General features: G+C 53.5%; 1 protein-coding gene across 3 annotated transcripts in view; it reads right to left on the bottom strand.

Moving 5' to 3' along the window:
- SNX5 (sorting nexin 5) overlaps positions 1-18,375 on the bottom strand; it is an 88,778-nt gene that overhangs the window by 10,227 nt on the left and 60,176 nt on the right. The window contains exon 14 of one of the 3 annotated variants that reach the window (XM_028500048.1): positions 212-246. The exons of 1 other annotated variant lie outside the window; for it this stretch is intronic. In XM_028500048.1, the coding sequence (XP_028355849.1) occupies positions 227-246 (20 nt within the window). In that variant the 3' untranslated portion in view covers positions 212-226. Of the gene's footprint in view, positions 1-211; positions 247-17,566; positions 17,843-18,375 lie in introns of those variants that run through there. One more of the 3 variants, XM_028500046.2, reaches the window with a different exon arrangement.

The following is an 18,375-nucleotide window of genomic DNA, read 5'->3' as shown; positions in this document are numbered from 1 at the left end:
CACAGGTTACATGTAACGATGTTACTTTAGAAGGTTCCTCTCACCTTCAGTCTGTGACTCAGTTTCTTGCCACCCCTTCCAACGCATCTGTGGGCTCAGGGTCTCTGCCATCATCAAAGGCACCTTTTGAGTCATCTGAGTTTGCTAAGCACATCTTCTTTCCTCCCCTCTTGGTTCTCGGCAATGCAGCATTTTTGGAATCTGTAGGACGCTTTCACTGGCATTTTTATCCCAAGCCTCCAGCACCTATTTACATAACATTAGGGCAGCTGGTGGTCCCATTCATCCAGAGGTGTCTGTGCCTGATCCTCACTGTAACCACTGACTATGAGCTCTTAAGTGTCCTCAAAAGATCTGTTCACACTCACACTGCAAACTATGACGCCACAGAATCGGTTCCAAATCTGGATTAAACTTCCTAGCCTCCTTTTAAGCAGTTCCTCAGATGACCTCAGTAAATGGCCATAAATGTATCAGGCAATGAATCTCACCCAAACAGCACATGGTGGTTCAAAAAATAATAACTGAGAGCCCTCCACTACACGAAAGAATGTGTGCAGTCTTCCTTGAAAATAAACAGCCTCTTGTTCCGAGAATCATTTGGGGAGAGGGGAAATTCACAGTGTATCCAAACAGAGTAGAGTTTTGGTGGTTCTAGGCATAAACTCATCTAACCCTCGCAACCACGCGCCATGAGGTGGGTTCTGGGATCGTCCCCATTCTACAGATGGAGTAACTAAGGCTCAGAGATGGGAGTGAGTTGCCTGAGTTCACATAGGAAGTGGCAGAGGGGCGATTTGAACCAGGGTCTGACTGAAGACAGGAGCGGGGGAGGGCTGCCGGGGGGCTGGGTCCCTCTGGAGTTGGGAGGGGACCTGGATGGAGAGGAGAAAGCTGCCTTGACAGCAATGGACCCAGACACTTTCCCTCGCCCATCAGGGGCACCCCCGCTGAACCCCAAGGGCTCCTTGTCTCCCAGGACCCCCCTGAGCCCGCTGGAGACTACCCCAGTCCAGGCCTGGAGCCGACGGCTGTGTGTGGGCACCGTCGTCTCCCCAAGCAGGGGTGTCGAGGAAACCCAGTGGCCGCACGTGCACCCCTGAGTCCCAGGTGTGTTTCTTCCCTTCTAGAAATCAGGATGAAAAAAGAGAAAAGGAAAACCGGGAGCAGGAGAACGGAGCCCCAGCGAAGAGAAGACAGGGACCCGCTTTCCCTCAAAGGGGAACACGGTGCAGCCACAGCCGCCGTTTCCTGGACAAAGCTGGGCCCTCCCGGGGATGCTGGCGATCCCGCCGGAAGGCCGCCCTCGGCCTTGCTCTCACATCTCCTCACAGCCGCGATGTGCAGAGGGTTCTCAAGGGCAGGGTTCAGGTTCGCAAACGGATCCTCAGAACATCGTGCCTCCCGGCTGCCCACAGCAGCCACGTCAGCAAAACACACCGCGGAAAAGAAGTCTGCGGCCATGGGGCCGAAGGCGACTCAGGATGCTCTGTTTTAAATTAGCCAACGGCTGTCCCCTCCCACCGGTGAAAATGACCAGATTTGGGGCGGGGGGAGCAGGTGTGCCCCAGTTCATGAACATTTGACAGACAATCCCCAAAGCTTGAGGCTGAGATCATCCACGGCCACACAGAACCTCTGTCTCAGGCAGCCCAGTGACCTCAGGAGGGACCAGAGGGGCCTGTGCGAGGTGGCTTCTGTGACCCATCTAGCTGGGACGTGCTCTAATTCCATAGTCTCCCAGCCGCCTTCTAATGGCTCCACCGGGCCCCTGAGTGGTCCCCCAACTGTTTAAAAAAGGAACGTGTGTACTTTGTGGTGAGAGCACTTACAGACCTCACAATTTAGTCTCGAGAAGAGACTGGAAGACAGCTGTCATTTTTGGCAGCCCTTTTCTTATGGGGGGGTGCACCCACTGTGTGGACCTTGGTGGACGGGAGGCCCCGCCTCCTAGTCCGGAGGCTGGGGAAGGACATAGGCCTTGGCCCAGACAATGGGACAACCCTGCCCAGGACTCCAAATGTGGAGCAAGAGGTGAAAACATGCAGGAGCCAGTTAGCGTTCATCTCGTGGCAGCAGCAGCAGCTGGTGGCCCAGGCAGAAGCTAGAGGCTATCAGCAGCGACATCCAGCAGTGCCAGTGTCCAGGCGTGGTTGCCAAGCCAGCCCATCCCATGCCTTTGGCTGGAGCCCTGCCACCAAACCACCCATGGCTCCAGTCCACTTTCCAAGCCCACAACTTCGGACTCTTTGTAGATCCTGCAGGCTGCCCAATAATCTCAACAGATTCATTTCTTGCTTTGAGTTTAGCTACAGTTGATTTTTGTGGCTTGTTCCCCCAAAACAATGACTGATAGTAAGCCAAACCATTCTTACTTTTTTTTTTTTTTTTGGCTGTAGCATGTCTTCTCTGCTGCACGTGGCCTTTGCTGCGGTGCGCAGGCTTCTCATGGCGGTGGCTTCTCTTGTTGCAGAGCGCAGGCTCTACGTCTAGGCATGCGGGCTTCAGTAGTTATGGTGCACGGGCTCAGTAGTTGTGGCTCGTGGGCTCTATAGTGCAGGCTCAGCAGTTGTGGCGCTCGGGCTTAGTTGCTCCACGGCATGTGGGATCTTCACGGACTAGGGATAGAACCCGTATCCCCTGCATTAGCAGGCGGATTCTTAACCACTGCGCCACCAGGGAAGCCCCCAAACCATTCTTTTTTACTTCAAGTGTTAAATAATGTCAAAGAATAACTTGAGGAGTAAAAAGGTAAAATTATGACTCTCATCAAAATATAAAGGTTCTGTTTAACTCATTCATTAGTGAGGGAACCAATTAAGGTGTTCCAAGTGGTTCAGAGGAGAATTCCAAGGATCAGACACATAGAGGTAGTCAGAATGCCAAAATCACCTTACAAATGGGTGCAGAGGAAGTCTGTCCACGGGGTGATAATCGATTGAATTCCACGGGACCAAATTAATTTGCATTTCTATAAACATAAATCACTAGCATTATTGTGGGGTTTTCCATGACTTACAGAGTTGTAAAACAGCTCAAAGACTGTGAGAGGCAGAGATGGCCTGGAAGGATGCCCTAGACAGGACACCAGGGATCTTTTTATTTTTCTTGTCCATTTGCAAGTCTGTCACTAATTTTTCCTGACGGTAATATAGGAGATGATCAAATGGATGGAAGAGACAACACAGGCAACACTCAGAAGATTGTACACTCATCTTGAACTCAAGATTACACTCATCTTGAACAGGCTACACTCAGTGTAACCAGTTCAAGATGGAATCATGTGGAAAGTCCTCGGGGCAACTTGAGCTGGGTTTTAAGGCCTAACTCAGAGCTGGAGAGGAGGGTTTTCTGGAAAGTGTGAGCAGAAGCTTGGGGGCAGTAAGGAGGCTGGCAGGATCCACTGACAGGTTGGACGCGTCTGCCGAGAAAGGCTGGCTTGTGAAGGCAACTGGCAATGACAAGGTTGGAAATATAAACTGGAGCATCCTTGTGGCTTCTTATTGCAGCTCTCAGAGCTTATTAAAGGGAGAGGGGAAAGGGAGGTAAGATGGCCAAATAAAAATAGCGTAGAAAGAGTCACCTGAAAGGGCTGCTTCATTTAGTCTGCTCACAGTAGGCAAGGCTGGGGTGCATTCCTAGGGACTCCCTTTTGGAAGTGTCCCGCCTCCTTGCTGAGGACGAAGCAGCAGGCAACCAGGTTTGAAACCAGATGACCCCAGCCCTTGGTGGGAGTGGGGAGGGGTAGGGTTTACACTCAGACCCAAACACAGTCAGGGGATGCTGATTCTGGAGTGGTGAGAATGTAGAAAATTGGGGCCTAGGTTATTACTATGGCAATCTAGAGTCTGTTGCCCACTGTATCTGGGGGGCGGGCAGAAGGGCAGAGCCTCTAGGACATAGTCATTCTGCAGGGAAATGGGAGCAGGCTGGCAGAGAAGTGACCGCAGGCCCGGGTGCCTGGCAACCTCTGGTCCACGAGGCCGCAGTCCAGGTCCCTCCAGGGAACACTTTCTCCCTTGAATTCACATGAATAGCTCTCTGCTCCTTGCCCCCCAAACAGGATTCAAGGGGCATGATGAGCCCTGAGACATTTCTTCCCTAGCACCCACCCTCCCTGCATCTGGGCAAGGTTTGCAGGAGAACTGTTGAATACAGATTGCACAAATGAATGAATAGTGAATGGTACAAAATCCCATCATTTCACTTCTTTCAGAAAGGCGCAGGAGGACATTCCACTCCATCCCTCATGTATTAATTAAACGCCCATGGCTCCCTTTCACTGGACACCCACCGTATGCCGGGCACTGTGCTGACCCCTGCACATTTCAGAGGCAGCTCTGAGCCAACTGCCTGAGTCTCAGCCTGATGCCCGGCTCTGCCTCTTACCAGCTGTGTGACCTTGGGAAAGTTACTTAACCAACCTCTCTGAGTGTCCATTTCCTCACTCACAGAACCGGAACAATAACCTTCGTGCCTCCGTAAGCTGTTGTGGGGATCTCAGTGAGTGAAAACAGGCAAAGCCCTAAAATGATGCCTGACACAAAATGAATGCTCAACAAATATTAGATCTAATCTTCAAAACGCCCTTCAGAAGGTAAATACACATATTACCCCCATTTCAGAGACGGTAAACTGATGCTTGGAGCCCTCTCGTGAGCTGGTAAGTAGTGGGGCTGGGGTTCAAACCGATTCCAGAACCTGTTTGCAGGTTATGTCATGTAGCTTAAATACTCAGTGTGCACCTAAGAGGTACACAGTGCAAGGTGCTGGGGATACGGCTGTCACCAGAACACACCCAGCCCCGCACCCTCGCTAGAGGCTGACCTGGCTGCCCACCCCGCCTCCCCGCCCCTAGCAGCCGCAGGGATGCCCATCGTCGTCAGACGACTCAGGCCTGCGGGCTGGGCCGTTCACGTGTCGGGAAGGGAGGGGAAACCCATCGCCCGGGGAATACCCTCTCGGGGGTGGCCGGCGTCCCTGAGGGCGCCCGCTGCAGCGCTCACTGAAGCTGGCAACGCTTAAGTCCAGCTTTTAATAAAGTACAGTCCGAGCTGGAGTAAACCCGGAGGGAGACGCGGTCGGGCTGCGACAGAGGCCCTGCCGCCCAGGGCTTGGTGGCCGCGAGCGCCAAGCCTGCCCCAAGGCCGCCACGTAGAGGAGCCAGCCTTCCGGTCCCCGCCCGACCCGGCCCACCCCGCAAGCCGCTGCCCATCATCCTCTCCAAGGGACTCGGACTGGGACTCGGTCCGGGCTCGGGGAAGGGCGGGGCACGAGGAGGGCGGGGCTGGGGGAGGCCTGCTCACCAGGCCCCGCCTCCCCAGCGTCGGCCCCCACCCCCACCCCAGCCCCGCCCCCCAGCGGGGCTGGCCTCTCCCGGGCTCCTGTCTTCGCATCCCCAGGTCCTCCCTCTGCGGCGCTGTGTCCCCCTGCAGTGGCCTCTGCCTGCACGCTCACACTCACACAACACCCGGCACCCGGTCCCTCTAGGCTTTCTTCCTTATCCAGTTAGAGCCCTCAGAACCCCCAGAGGTTCAAGGACCTGCGGTCCACCCACACATTGGCTAGGTTCAAATCCCTGCTTGCTGGCTCTGTGACTTTGGGCAAATTACTTAATCTCTCTGGGCCCCAGTTTCTCCATTTGTAAAATGGGGATGATAGTAACAAGTACTCACTTCATAGGGTTATTGTGGAGCTTAAATAAAATAACACAAATAAAGGGCCTGGCTTTAAATCAGTGCTGGTCTCCCATAGCATGACAAAGGCTAATTAGAATACAGAGCCTCATCTTCCCAAGAAGACTTAGGGTTGGCCAAAGGAGGGCCCTGCTTCCAGGACAGGAATTAAGGTTTTGCTTTAGAATAGGCATGAGGTAGGAGGTGGAAGGGCCCCCTCTGTATTCTTGATATCACAAAGGCAGTCGAATTCCATGGTCTCTGTTTGCTTATCAAGCACTTATCGAGCACCATCTGTGTGCCAGGCCCTGAGTAGGGAAACCACAGCACCTGCACATCAAGGAGCTCTCAGAATCCAGAGGCACCAAGCAGCATAATGCTGAAGGCAATACTGAAGAGTGTAGAAAGTGCTACAGAAACAGGAGACCAGGAACCAGCCCCAAGTCTAAGGGAGCAGCTAGAAACCTTCCTGGGGTGTCAGGGAGCTGGGTCTCCAAGGAGGACCACCCCCATGGACAGAGGGCACCCTCTTCCTGAGCTCTCAGATGTGTAGTAGGTCCCGTTTGCTCTGCCAGGGAAGCAGGAAGAATTCCTTAGCCCCGTTCAGCTGATGGAAAAGTAGAGGCCCGGAGAGTAAGTGACATCTTCCCCAAGAGCAGACTTTTAGTAAAAGGTTGTTCTGTCCGATCCTAAGCGGCCAGCTCTTTCTGCTTCCACACTTGCCAGGAGTTTGCCGGCAGACCAGAAGATGAGGGGGAGGAGAGAGCCTGCACAGATTAGCCAGGCTGGCTGGCCACGGGCCTGGCACCAGGTCTGGACTTTGTCCTGTGTGGGCACGGCGAGCCTGCACAGAAGTATCCACACCCCCACGTTGCTCAGCCAGCTGCAAGGCCAGACTCTGTCCTCGCAACTCCCAGAACTGCCCTGAAACAGGGCTCCTTACCACAACGCATGATTTAAACACAATGATTTAAAGGGGAGCAGGGGCCATTCCCACCAAGAATCGTTTCTTCACCTGCCTGGGCCTTTGTTGTGTCCACACAGGCATGAGCAGGACAAGGGGGTGCTTTCATTTATTGGGCACTGGGTGAGCCAGGCCCTCTGCTGGGACCCTCACAAATATCAATCCCCTCCATCCTTCAAATCAGAACCCTGGGGCAAGCATCATGGACAGCAAGCAGCCTGGAATGAGAGGACCAAAGTCTGGCTCTGATGGAGCCATGCAGACATCTTGGGGGGTGGGGTGGGATTTGACCCCCCCTCCTCAGTGGAGGCAGGGGGCTCTCCTGGTTCACTTGGAGCCCACACGGGCCAGGCAGCAGGCACAGGGACCTCCTTGGCAGGGTGAGGTCAGACCAAGCAGGAGGCCCTGGCCAGCTTTGGCCCCTTGCAGGCAGGGTGGCCAGACGTACCAAATAAAATCACAGGATTCCCAGTTACATTTGAATTTCAGATGAACCAGAAATAAGGTGTAGTATAAGGTGTTCCATGAACTAGGGCTGTTGGAATGGGGATGAAGAGACGGGGGCAGATTTAAGCTTTAATTTGGAGGGAGGCTCTGCAGGGATTGGCCGTGAGCTGGATGTAGGAGGTGAAGACGTGGGAGAAATCAGGGACCCCCCCAGGCTCCAGGCTGCAGCAACTGTGTAGTTAATGGAGCCACTGAGCAAGCAAGGGAGATGGAGCAGGACCAGGTCAGCGAGGGAAACCGTGGGATCTGTTTCTGGTGTGTTAAATTGAGGGTGCCTGTTTGAGCCCCAGGTGGAGGTTGTGCAAGTCTGGGGCTTAAGGACAGGCCCCGCTGGGGACCTGTCAGCACGCAGATGGTATTTGAAGCCATGGTTCTGGATGCAACCACCTGGGGAGTGAGAGTTCTGAGAGCAGGGACAATGGTCCAGAACTTGGCCTTGAAGACGCTCAACATTTTCAGGTCATCCAGAGAAGGAGGGGCATCCAACGAAACGGAGTCAGAGCAGCCAGGAAGCAGGAGGAAAGTCCACAGTGGGTGGGCAACAGGGCAACAGAGGAGCGAGCCTCCAGAAGGCCGGGGCTGACCGTGGTGGATGCTGCAGGGAGGTCTGGAGAAGGGAGTGGAAGCAAGGGCCGGCCTGCGGTGGACTGGAGGCAGAATTAGAGGGGAGGGTGCAGAGGTACCATATCCATCAAGAAATCCTGCCGTGGACTTCCCTGGTGGTGCAGTGGTTAAGAATCTGCCTGCCAATTCAGGAGACATAGGTTCGAGCCCTGGTCCGGGAAAATCCCACATGCCGCGGAGCAACTAAGCCCGTGCGCCACAGCTACTGAGCCTGCGCTCTAGAGTCCGCGAGCCACAACTAGTGAAGCCCACGTGCCACAACTAGTGAAGCCCATGCACCTAGAGCCCATGCTCCGCAACAAGAGAAGCCACCACAATAAGAAGCCCGCGCACTGCGATGAAGAGTAGCCCTCGCTGGCCGCAACTAGAAAAAGCCCACGCGCAGCAACAAAGACCCAACGACAAAGACCCAATGCAGCCAAAAATAAATAAATAAATTTATAAAATAAAAAAAAAAAGAACGAAATCCTGCCGTGCGGGCGGGGCTGGAGGCAGAGGGAACCAGAGGGCAGTGGGGTCTGGGCAGGTTTCCATCCATAACTTTTGGGGCACGTTCCTGCCTGGAGGCATGGAGACAAATCTTGACCACCCTCTAACTGGCAGTGGGTCCCTGGACAAATCAAGTCAAATGGGAACTGAAAACAAGGGCCTTCAAAAAGTGTGTTAAGTGACGTAAAAGAGTGGGAGGCTTGAACACACACAACTACGTGGATGGATTTCAGAACCGTTATGGAGTGTGAAAGAAGCCAGCCTCAAAAGAGCATGTGAGGTAGGAGTCCATTTCTAAGGTCTAGAACAGGCAAAACTAATCGATGATGAAATAAAGATGAGAACCGTGGCTGCCTCTGGGGCAAGGTGGGGATGGATGGATGGGGAAGCGGCTTGAGGGAACCATCTGGGTGATGGCAATGGTCTGAACCTGGACAGCGTTCTGATTCACACAGGACAATGCATTTGTCAAAACTCGGCAAATGGTACACTTAAGATTTGAACATTTCATTGCATGTAAATTTCACCTGAGAAAAATGAACTATAAAGTAATTATTCAACTGTACTTAATGATATATGTGCCGAAGTGTTTAGGGGTGAAGTGTGCTACAGTTTGCAACTCTCCTTAAAAGGTATGAAAAAAATAAGCTGGATTGATGGGTAGAGAGTTGGATGGACGTATAATGAAGCAAATAGAGCAAAATGTCATCCAGGTGGTAGGTATTTGAGCATTCACTCAACTTTTTTCACGATTCACTCAACTTTTCTGTATGTATGAAATTTCTGTAATAAAATGTTGTGGGAGGGGATAAAGAAAAGAGGATGTGAGAACACTTTTCACCCAGTCCCAGGATGCTTTTTGAGCGCTAGCTGTACATCAGGTGCTGCGAGACAGGAGTGGTGCTGATGGCGATCCCAGGGCCATGGCGTGAGGCGCCCTCCAAGTGGGTTCTTCTTAGAGCAGAAAACTGTCACTGTCCCTTCTCACAGGGGACACCAGAGGTCAAGAAAAGCACACACAGGCCTGCCAGGAACTGATTTAAAGAAACAAGTCGCTGGAGCCAGTGGGGCGGGTGGACAGCCACGTGGCCTGGCCCCTGGTGATTTGGATTGGGTTATTCAACACATGCTAAAGACAGTCAGGTTTGGGAACTGCTTAAACTCCAGAGGTTGAAATATGCCCCATCTAATTTGCCCACTGGTAGGGTTTTTGAATAATGCTCCAGGTCCCTCTGTCTATACAATAGAATAGGAAACCCAGACCTGCCCCCTGCAGGATGTATCCTCAGGGAAGTTCATCATTGCCTGTTTTAAGAGTGAAAGTTTGGCAACAGCTGACATGTGTTGTCCAGGTAGAGTGCTGGTTAAGTTATTTACGGTGGTTTAGAAATGCAGTGAAATTCTATGCAGCTGTTAAAAATGAGTGAGGTAGAGCTATGTCCTGGACTTTAACAGCTGAAATCTTAATGTAAAAAAGATAATAAATATATATATAAATATTATCTTATTTATATAAAATTATATGTAGGTAAATGTCTATGGATATGAATATAAATATATATATATCTTTATATTATGTCCTGCATGTTTGTGTTCCCCCAAATTCATATGTTGAAGCCATAACACCCAATGGGGTAGTATGAGGAGGTGGGGCCTTTGGGAGGTAATTGGGTTTAGATGAGGTCATGAGGGTGGGGCCCGCAGCATGGGGTTAGAGACCTTATGTGGAGCTCGCTCTCTGCCACGTGAAAAGAAACAGTGAGAAGTTGGGATATACAGCCAGGAAGTGAGCCCTCACCAGACACCAAATCTGCCAGCACTCTGATCTTGGACTTTCCAGCCTCCACAACTGTGAGAAATAGACATTTATTGTTTAAGCCACAGTCTGTGCTATTTTTGTTACAGCAGTTTGAGCTAAGACAGTATATAAATGTACACACACACAGAGCACTGTAAAAACTGTTCACCAAAATGCTAATAATGGTCACTTCTCCATGATGGAATTTAAATTTTCTCTTTGCTTTCTTCTTCGTCTTTTTCTGTATTGTTTAACATTTTCACAATAAGCATGTATAATTAATGAAGCAATTATTTTTAAAGCTAATTCTTAGAGTAAATTGCCACTTGCAAAGTGCTTATGAGGCTGCTGTGTAACCCCAACTGTTCACAGCTGTGTCCTCTATTCCCACCCTGAGTCCCAGAGCAGGAAGAACTTCTGAGAGGGGAGGTGAGCTGAGGACCCTCCCCGGCTATGACTCAGTGCACTCCTACCCCTCCTGAGCCCCAGAACAGGAACAGTGACATCATTTGTGGGGCTCAGCACAAAATCAAAAGGTAGGGCCCTTGTTCAAAAATCATTAAGAATTTCACGATGGTGAGAGCAGAGCATTCAGCCAAGCGTGAGGCCCTCGTGAGTACAGGGCCTGTGTGATCGCACGCACTGCATGCCTGTGAGGCCCTGCCTGGCGAGACCATCTGAGAAACAGCCAAAGAGGCGACAAGGAAAAACCGTCCAGGAGGAGCTGAGCATGGCCTTGGGAGGCTGAGTGAGAGAGAGACCCACACGGACCATCAGCTAACCAGGAGTCTCCCCAGGGCCAGCGTGAGAAACATGCCGGGTGACGGGCGTGGGTGTGGAAGGCACACAGCGGGGGTTGGGGGGAGGTGTGTGGAGCTGCTTTAATTAGGGGCGGTCAGGAGGGCCTCCTGCCCTGGGACGGTGTGGGCCGCTTGGAGGTGGCAGCCACCCACCGTTCGGCATCCCTGGCTGCCCGAGGGAACCTCCTCCAGGGACCCCACACACACCCTGGGAGCCCCCAGCCCCGCCTGCCATCCCCCCAGAGCCCCCCCGCAGGGCCCTGCGACCACCGCATCCAGCTGCTCACGGAAAACCTGCGCCGGCACCGGCCACAAAGAGAGCCTGTGTGGGGCCGGTGGCACAAAGGCCGCTCTGTGCGGGGAGGACCCGCCACCCCTCCTCCGCCAGGCACCGGGCGCGGCGGGCACCGGGGACACGCTGGCCGAGTGCCCGGGGCACGGGCAGGGCTCCCGCACGGTCTCCGGGCTGCGGTCCGGCCGAAGGGCTCCACCGAGTCCTCCCCTAACCGCGTCCCAGCCACCAGCCGTCCCACACCCTCCAGCCCAGCTGAATGGGACCCCGGCGATGGGAACGAAGACCTGCGGCGGCCTCGCGGTCTGCGGACACAGCCGACCCGTCCGGCGGGCACCCGCGGTCCTCCCGGCTGACCCCATCTCCGCCCCGCTCCACTCCCTCCAAGCTCGGAAGCCTGTGCTTCTGCTAAACCAGAGACCCTCCCGGGCCCCCGCAGAGGCTATCTCAACCCCTCAAACCCGTCTCCTCCACTGTCCCCTCGACTCCCCCCACCGCAGGACCCCAAGGCTTTATTGGGCGCGCGTCCACGGCAGCACCTCCAGGCCGGGCGCGGCGCTCAGCGGGTGCCTTGCCCGCCCGCCCTGGTGCACACAGCAGGCGCTCGGTAGACGGGCCTCCCCGGCCGCCCTGGTGCACACAGCAGGCGCTCGGTAGACGGGCCTCCCCGGCCGCCCGGGGCACACAGCAGGCGCTCGGTAGACGGGTCTTCACCGGAAAGACCGCGTCTCCTCCCTGGACCCGGAGCCGCTGTGGCGGCCGCGCCCCGCCCTCCTCTGAACTCACCTGCGCTTCGCGGGCAGCTCCCGAGGCCCGGTTCCCGCCTCGAGCGTCCGCAGGGCTTCGCTCTTCCAGCTGAAGGCGCTCAGACAGCCGGGCGCGGGGCGCGGGGTATCTAATGCCGCCCGCAGCCACCTCCACCCACGAGGGTTAGGAGCTGGCCGGTACATCCCGCAGCTTCCCCTTCCCGGTGGGACAGTTCTGGGGTGCATCCCACCCGGTTCCTCAAATGGTCCCGGGAGGATGGAGTCCCAGGTGCCGTCGCAGGTAACCACCCACTATCGCACCATCACCTCCCCCTTCCTGTCTCCTCTCGTTCCTCCCTGTGCTCTGCCTGCACCTGGGCTTGCGCAGGGTCTGCTCTGGTGTAGAACTTCATTCAGACCTCGGTCTCACCTCCTGCTTCCTTCACACGCGACAAACTTTTGTCCCGTGTCTGCTGGCAGCAGGCAGTGGTGACGGGGTGAGGAGAAAGTTCTGTAGCCCCTGCCCACCCCACCCCCTGCGGCGGGCACCCGGGCACCACGTCCCGGGAGAGAACTGGGAGGGTTCCTCCCTCGGGTCAGTCCGGGGTCTGGGCACCCTCTCTAGCTTCTCCAGAAAACCCCTCCATCTACGGGTGGCCCCACGGTCCTGCAGGCTCAGGACCTGCCCTGCCCCGCACCCTGGAAAGCTGAACCCTGGTTCTTGCATTGCCTGGGGCTCTAGTCCCCTCTTCCTGTTGGATCCAGCCCTGGGGGGAGACCCTGGCAGGAGACTGGGGGAGGGCTCAGAGCGTTGATCCCGCCCCTCACTCCTCCCGCCAGGGTCTGGCGGGGCTCAGGGTCTGGCGGGGCTCCTGGTCGGTAGCTGCCCTGGAAAACCCTCTCCCTGGGCCCTGCAGGCTGGTGCTGCTAGTGGACGGCTCATCAGCCCCTGTGGTTCCCTCCACCCTGCCCACCTGGCTGTGAGCAGCCACTCCATTAGGAAAACATCCTTAGTGATCCCAGCTGAGTTGCTGCTGGTCTGTTGTTGCCTTGACAGAGCTGGGGGCCGTGGACAGCATCCGGCTCCAGCAAAGTGTTCGGTATTCAACTCAGATGACCTCGACTCAAATCCCAATGCTACCTTTTACTTCCAAGCTGCTAGGTGTCCCTCAGCCTTTGCTTCCACGTCTGTAAAATGGGTATGATAATAGCTATGCTAATGTCTCGGTAATCTCAAAGCGGCAAATAATAGACCCCACTTCAGACCCACTTGGAGAAGAGGAAATTCTCTAAGGGCCCTGGGGCTCCTGACTTGACAGAGGAACCCGAGCCAGGTTCTCATCCAGGTTCCTTTTGTCTCTCTGTCTGCTTCTCTCCTTACCTCACACTTGGCCAACTGTGGTTCCCCTCCAGTTCACCAGTCTTTACACTCTGAATAAATACAGACTTTATTCCACAAAAATGGGCCCACACGTGCACAATGGACTGCAACCCGCTTTTATTCACTGATCGCCAGGAGCCTCCCCCGGTATCACTGGATATTCTTCTGCGCTGCAGCCACACTGCCCCACGTACTCTGGATGTTCTACTAATATTTATTTCTTTGACTTGTCCCTTACCCTAGGATGTTTTGTAGTGACTCTCATCAGTGTTTGAAGCACACGTCCCTTCCAGAGCCCTCTCCCAGGACGCTTTTTTTTGTTTTTTTGGGGGGGCCACGCTGCATGGCTTGTGGGATCTTAGTTCCCGGACCAGGGATTGAACCCAGGCTCTCAGCAGTGAGAGTGCGGAGTCCTAGCCACTGGTCGGCCAGGGAATTCTCCCAGGATCCCTTCTGAAGCAGGGACTGACTTCCTTCCCATCCTGATTTCCTTCCTCCACCCCAGCCCTCGACCTGGCTTTCACCTGGAGCTCCCTACACACAGCGTGGTGCAGGCATGGCATCCTCCCCTCCAGTCCTGCTCTGACTTACTGTGAGCTTTCTGAGGACAGGCCCCTTGGGGACGAAACCATCTCCAGTTCGGTCCCTGTTCCCCGGCAACCGTGACTTTTAAAACACAGTTGACTCTTGCGCTGAAGAAAAGCACAAAGCTACTCTTGTCTCCTTCCCCAAAGGCCTGTTTTCAAGTTCAAACAATAGCAATTCGATGGAACACACACATCCACATCCCTCCTGAGGCCTTCGAAAGAGGAAGAGGACACCACAGAGCTTTTTAAAATATTGTACAAAATAAAGTCTTGAATATCGGGTCAGGCATAGTCCCTGGGGGCACAGAGGGCACTCAAACTCGGTGATTTGAAGGGAGTTCAGTAGAGAGATTATTCACAAAGGAACAGTAGGATTTAGGAAACGAGGGCGGGGTTGTGCAGAATCCCGGGCTCAGCAACATCGAGGGGCCCTTCCCAGAGGAGTGATCACCAGAACCCAGAGAGAGTGACCGCAGAGAGAGGGCCCTAGACAGGAGCTGGGGCCTTTAGGAGAGGGAGGCACCCGACCTGTGCAGACCCAGAAAGGAAGGAGCTGGGCGGGTAAATACCCAGACCTCACTTTCCTCCTGCCCCCCAGACATCATCCCACTGGATGAGCCCAGCTGGAAACAAAACATCACGGCTTAAGTGTCCAGGATCCCAGGACCCAGGTCAGAGTGGAGAGGGACCAGGGGGGCCTGGGCAGGGAGTAGGGAGGAGGAGCACTGAAAGATATACTCTCACAAAGCCTTTGAAGTGTGCAGTCCAATTAGAAATTATGAATTTACTGAACAGGGAGTAGTCATTTGCACAACTATATGATGTTTTTGATTTTACAAACATTTTCAACTCGTTACCTTTAAACTAACCAACTTCCCCCTGCAGTTAAAATATGGTTCCATTTATGGACAATTCAGCTGATTCAGAGCTGTTCAGGACCCCAGACATTCAGGTAAATCAAACCAGGGTGCACGCAAGGGCTGGCTTGGAGTTATGCATACTTCCCGACAATGTCCCCCCCAGCGACCTCCCTGACGGCATCGGAGTGGGGAAAGGGCAGATAGTTTCCCAGAAGGAAATTAGAGGCCGAGAAAAGAGGGGGCAGATGCTGGAAGGCCAGGAAGCCAGTCAGGCATTCCATGAGGCGCAAATTAACTTGCAAAGCTCACCCCGTTCATTTAATGGCTGAGTCCTGATCAAAATACCAGCCTGTCCTCCCCGACTGCTCTCATGAATATTTCAGGCAGCCTTCCACCTTGACCTATGACCTTTAAGCGTCAGACCAGCACAATCTTTCCCAGAGATGTTCTTCCTTGATGCTCCCATCAGGAACACTCAGGCCTACCACAGGAGCCCCTTGCCTTGGGAGATCCAGGAGCCAGTGAACATTTCCCAAGGAAAGTCCTTATGATGGGGTTTTTTTCCTGTGCTCGTAGCTCCCCAGGTAGGAGACGTCACTGCAAAGCTGTACTTCACTGGTAACAGTGTAACACATGACAGCAATAAGGATAGACCCGCATGCAGCTGGGGGCTTTGCTCAATGCCAAGGCCCAAGGCGCCCACAGAGCCCCAGCCAGCAGACATGCGGCTGAGTCCACTGTCCTCGCTGCTGCACCCAGGACAGCGCATCTGCCAGCACTCTGCTGGATACCTGACCTCAGCTGGAAGTCAGTCACAGACACAGACAGAACCTCCATGTGCCATCCAGCCGTCCCAAACGGCCACATGCAAACCCTCTCCTGGTTCTTCATCTCTTCTCACCTCGTGCTAACCGGTAATCGTGCTTCACAAACTTGGAAGGTGGATACAGAAAGCACCATCCCGAGCCGGGCGGGACAAACTGCAGGAAGCTCAGAAAACACTGTGTATTTAAAGAGCCGTTTTGAACAACTGACCTTTTCAGACAAATCCCAGCAACCTTGGCACCGCCCCTGAGATGGCAGAGTGGGGAGGGTGTGCAGCCATGGTGGCGTGTCGATGACCACTCAGCAACACCTCCTGTGCCCTCTTGAAATGCCTACTGTTTCCTGACAATAGTGGTGGTCGTGGACAGGCTGGTCCCCTATGTCATATTCCCTCAGTGGAGGCCTTTGTCTCCTGCCAGCAGATCCACAGCCCTTGTCTTCACGATGCATCACCCTCCACCGGAGCCCTGCTCTGTGGACAGTGTAACATGGTTCTGGCAGGGCTCAAAGGAGGCCTCCACTCCCTCCCAGCATGTGCAGAAGTGCCACTGGCAGGATGCAGAGTGGAGACCTCCATCCCGGAGCTTGGCCGGAACTCGGCCAGCCTGAGTGGGGGATGATTTCATCACATCCTCCAGCTCCAGCCTCTCCCGATCACCTTCCAGCCACATGACATCCCGTCCCTGTTCCCATGGTAACCAGCCTTTCAGATGGACCCCCACCTCCTGGCAATCAGTCCCTTCCCACATTTCAGAGGGCTGACCCGAGCAATCTGTTGTGGAAGGGCAGGATGTGACTAGGTCATAACAGACATCGTGGCTTCCACCTTGCTCTCCCCGGGATCACGCCTCTGCCATGGGGTGAGGGCACTCAAGCATCCCCGTGGAGAGGTCCGTGGGATCAAGAACTGAGGCCCCCTGCTAACGGCCAGCATGAGCAGTGCATCCATGTGAGTGGCCGTCTTGGAAGCCAGTCTGCCAGCCCCAGTCAACCCTTCGGGTGAGTGTAGCTCTTGCATCTTGACTGCAACCTCATGGGAGACCCTGAGCCAGGACCGCCCTGCTAAGCCACTCCCAGATTCCAGACCCACAGAAACTCTGAGACAGTAAATGACTGTTGTTGCTTTAGGCCACTAAGTATTGTTACACATAACATGGCATTAGGGAGCCTGATATTCTGGGTGATAAAGTCTGAAGGCTGCAGGGGCAAAGAGCCGAGTGGTGAAGGGCAGAGAATGGACATGGTCAGTGATCCAGCACACTTGGTTTCCTGATTCCTTACTGTCCTGCCCCTTGTTGTAAAAAAGGGAAGGTGTTAAAAATGCAAGTTATCCAATATGCTCCAAGCACCAGTCAGTACCTAGGACCACCCCACCCCCAACCATGAACTGGATACTGCCCTCCCAAAAAGCACCCCAAATCATGTTCTTCTTATAAAAAATTATACAGCTTTCTTGACTAGAGCCCTGAGCTCCTTTTCAGAGAAACTACAGCCTGGCCAGACTCCCTCAACCAGTTCTGCACTTGGCCAATGGATTTCTCTTTAAAATCTAACCTTCTCTCTCATCAGTTTTATCTTAGCTTCATTCTAAAGTTCCAAGCTATCGAAATAACTTAGCTCAGCTCCGTGATCACTTTCACTCTTGCCCCCAACATTGCATCACCTTCATATCTGATGCCATAGTTTCTCACCAACTGCATCTGGAAAGTTGACTGAAACAGTGACCTGGGCAGAGCTAACCGCAGAGCCCTTTGGCCCTCCACTACAGACTCGACTACTGCCTGGGGCCAGAGACCCCTTGACGACAAACACTTTGCAGAGAGTTGTGCAACCTGCCATAAATGCCCTGGAAATGCTCTCAATATCAATGAGTTTTCCAACCCATTATTCAAATGCTGGCTGGATACAGTTTATTCATTCGCTCTATTCACCAGCACTGTCTACAAAGAAAGTTATCTTAGCTTGTGTATTAGTTTCCCCAGCTGCCGTAACAAATTACCACAAACCTGTTGGCTTAAAACAATAGAAATATATTCTCTCACAGGTCTGGAGGTCAGAAGTCTGAAATCTGTATCACTGGATGGAAATCAAGGAGTGGGCAGGGCTGTGCTCCCTCTGGGGGGCTCTAGGGAGGAATTGGTTCCTTGTATCTTCTAGCTCTGGTGGATGCTGGCATTCCTTGGCTCGTGGCTGCATCACCCCAACTTTCAAGTCCAGCATCTTCAAATCTTTCTCTGCTCTGTCTTCACTTCACTTTCTCCGCTCCGCGTGCAGGCCTCCTTCCGCCTGTGTCTCTTATAAGGACACACATAATGGCATTCAGGGTCCAGCCGGATAATCCAGGATAATCTGTTTTAAGATCCTTTGTCACATCTGCCAAGACCCTTCTTCCTTGTAACATCAATAGGTTCCAGGGATTAGGACCTGATATCTCTGGGGGGCGGAGCGGGGGGTGCATTATTCAGCTCACCCACACCAAGATTTCCCACCTCCCGATCACTGCATTCTTTCCTAATGTTTACAAATAAACTATGTCATGCTCTGCTCTATCATTTTCCAAAAGTTAACATCAAGGTTCCTGTCTCTACTTTTATCAATCCACTTAATGACTCTGCTTCCCCAGGCCACATCAGTCTGGACATAAAAATGGGGTCATAATAAACAAAAACAGCATTTCTCAAGTTTGCCATTATTGCTGGTTCTCCAGCCCCCTAGAAACATCAGGAATCCCTAGAACGTATCTCTTTTTTTTTCTTTTTTTTTTTTTTTTTGCAGTACATGAGCCTCTCACTGTTGTGGCCTCTCCAGCTGCGGAGCACAGGCTCCG

The sequence above is a fragment of the Physeter macrocephalus genome, chromosome 14, assembly GCF_002837175.3.
Source record: "Physeter macrocephalus isolate SW-GA chromosome 14, ASM283717v5, whole genome shotgun sequence".
NCBI lineage: Eukaryota > Metazoa > Chordata > Mammalia > Artiodactyla > Physeteridae > Physeter > Physeter macrocephalus.
This window is presented reverse-complemented; position numbering and strand designations above follow the sequence as displayed.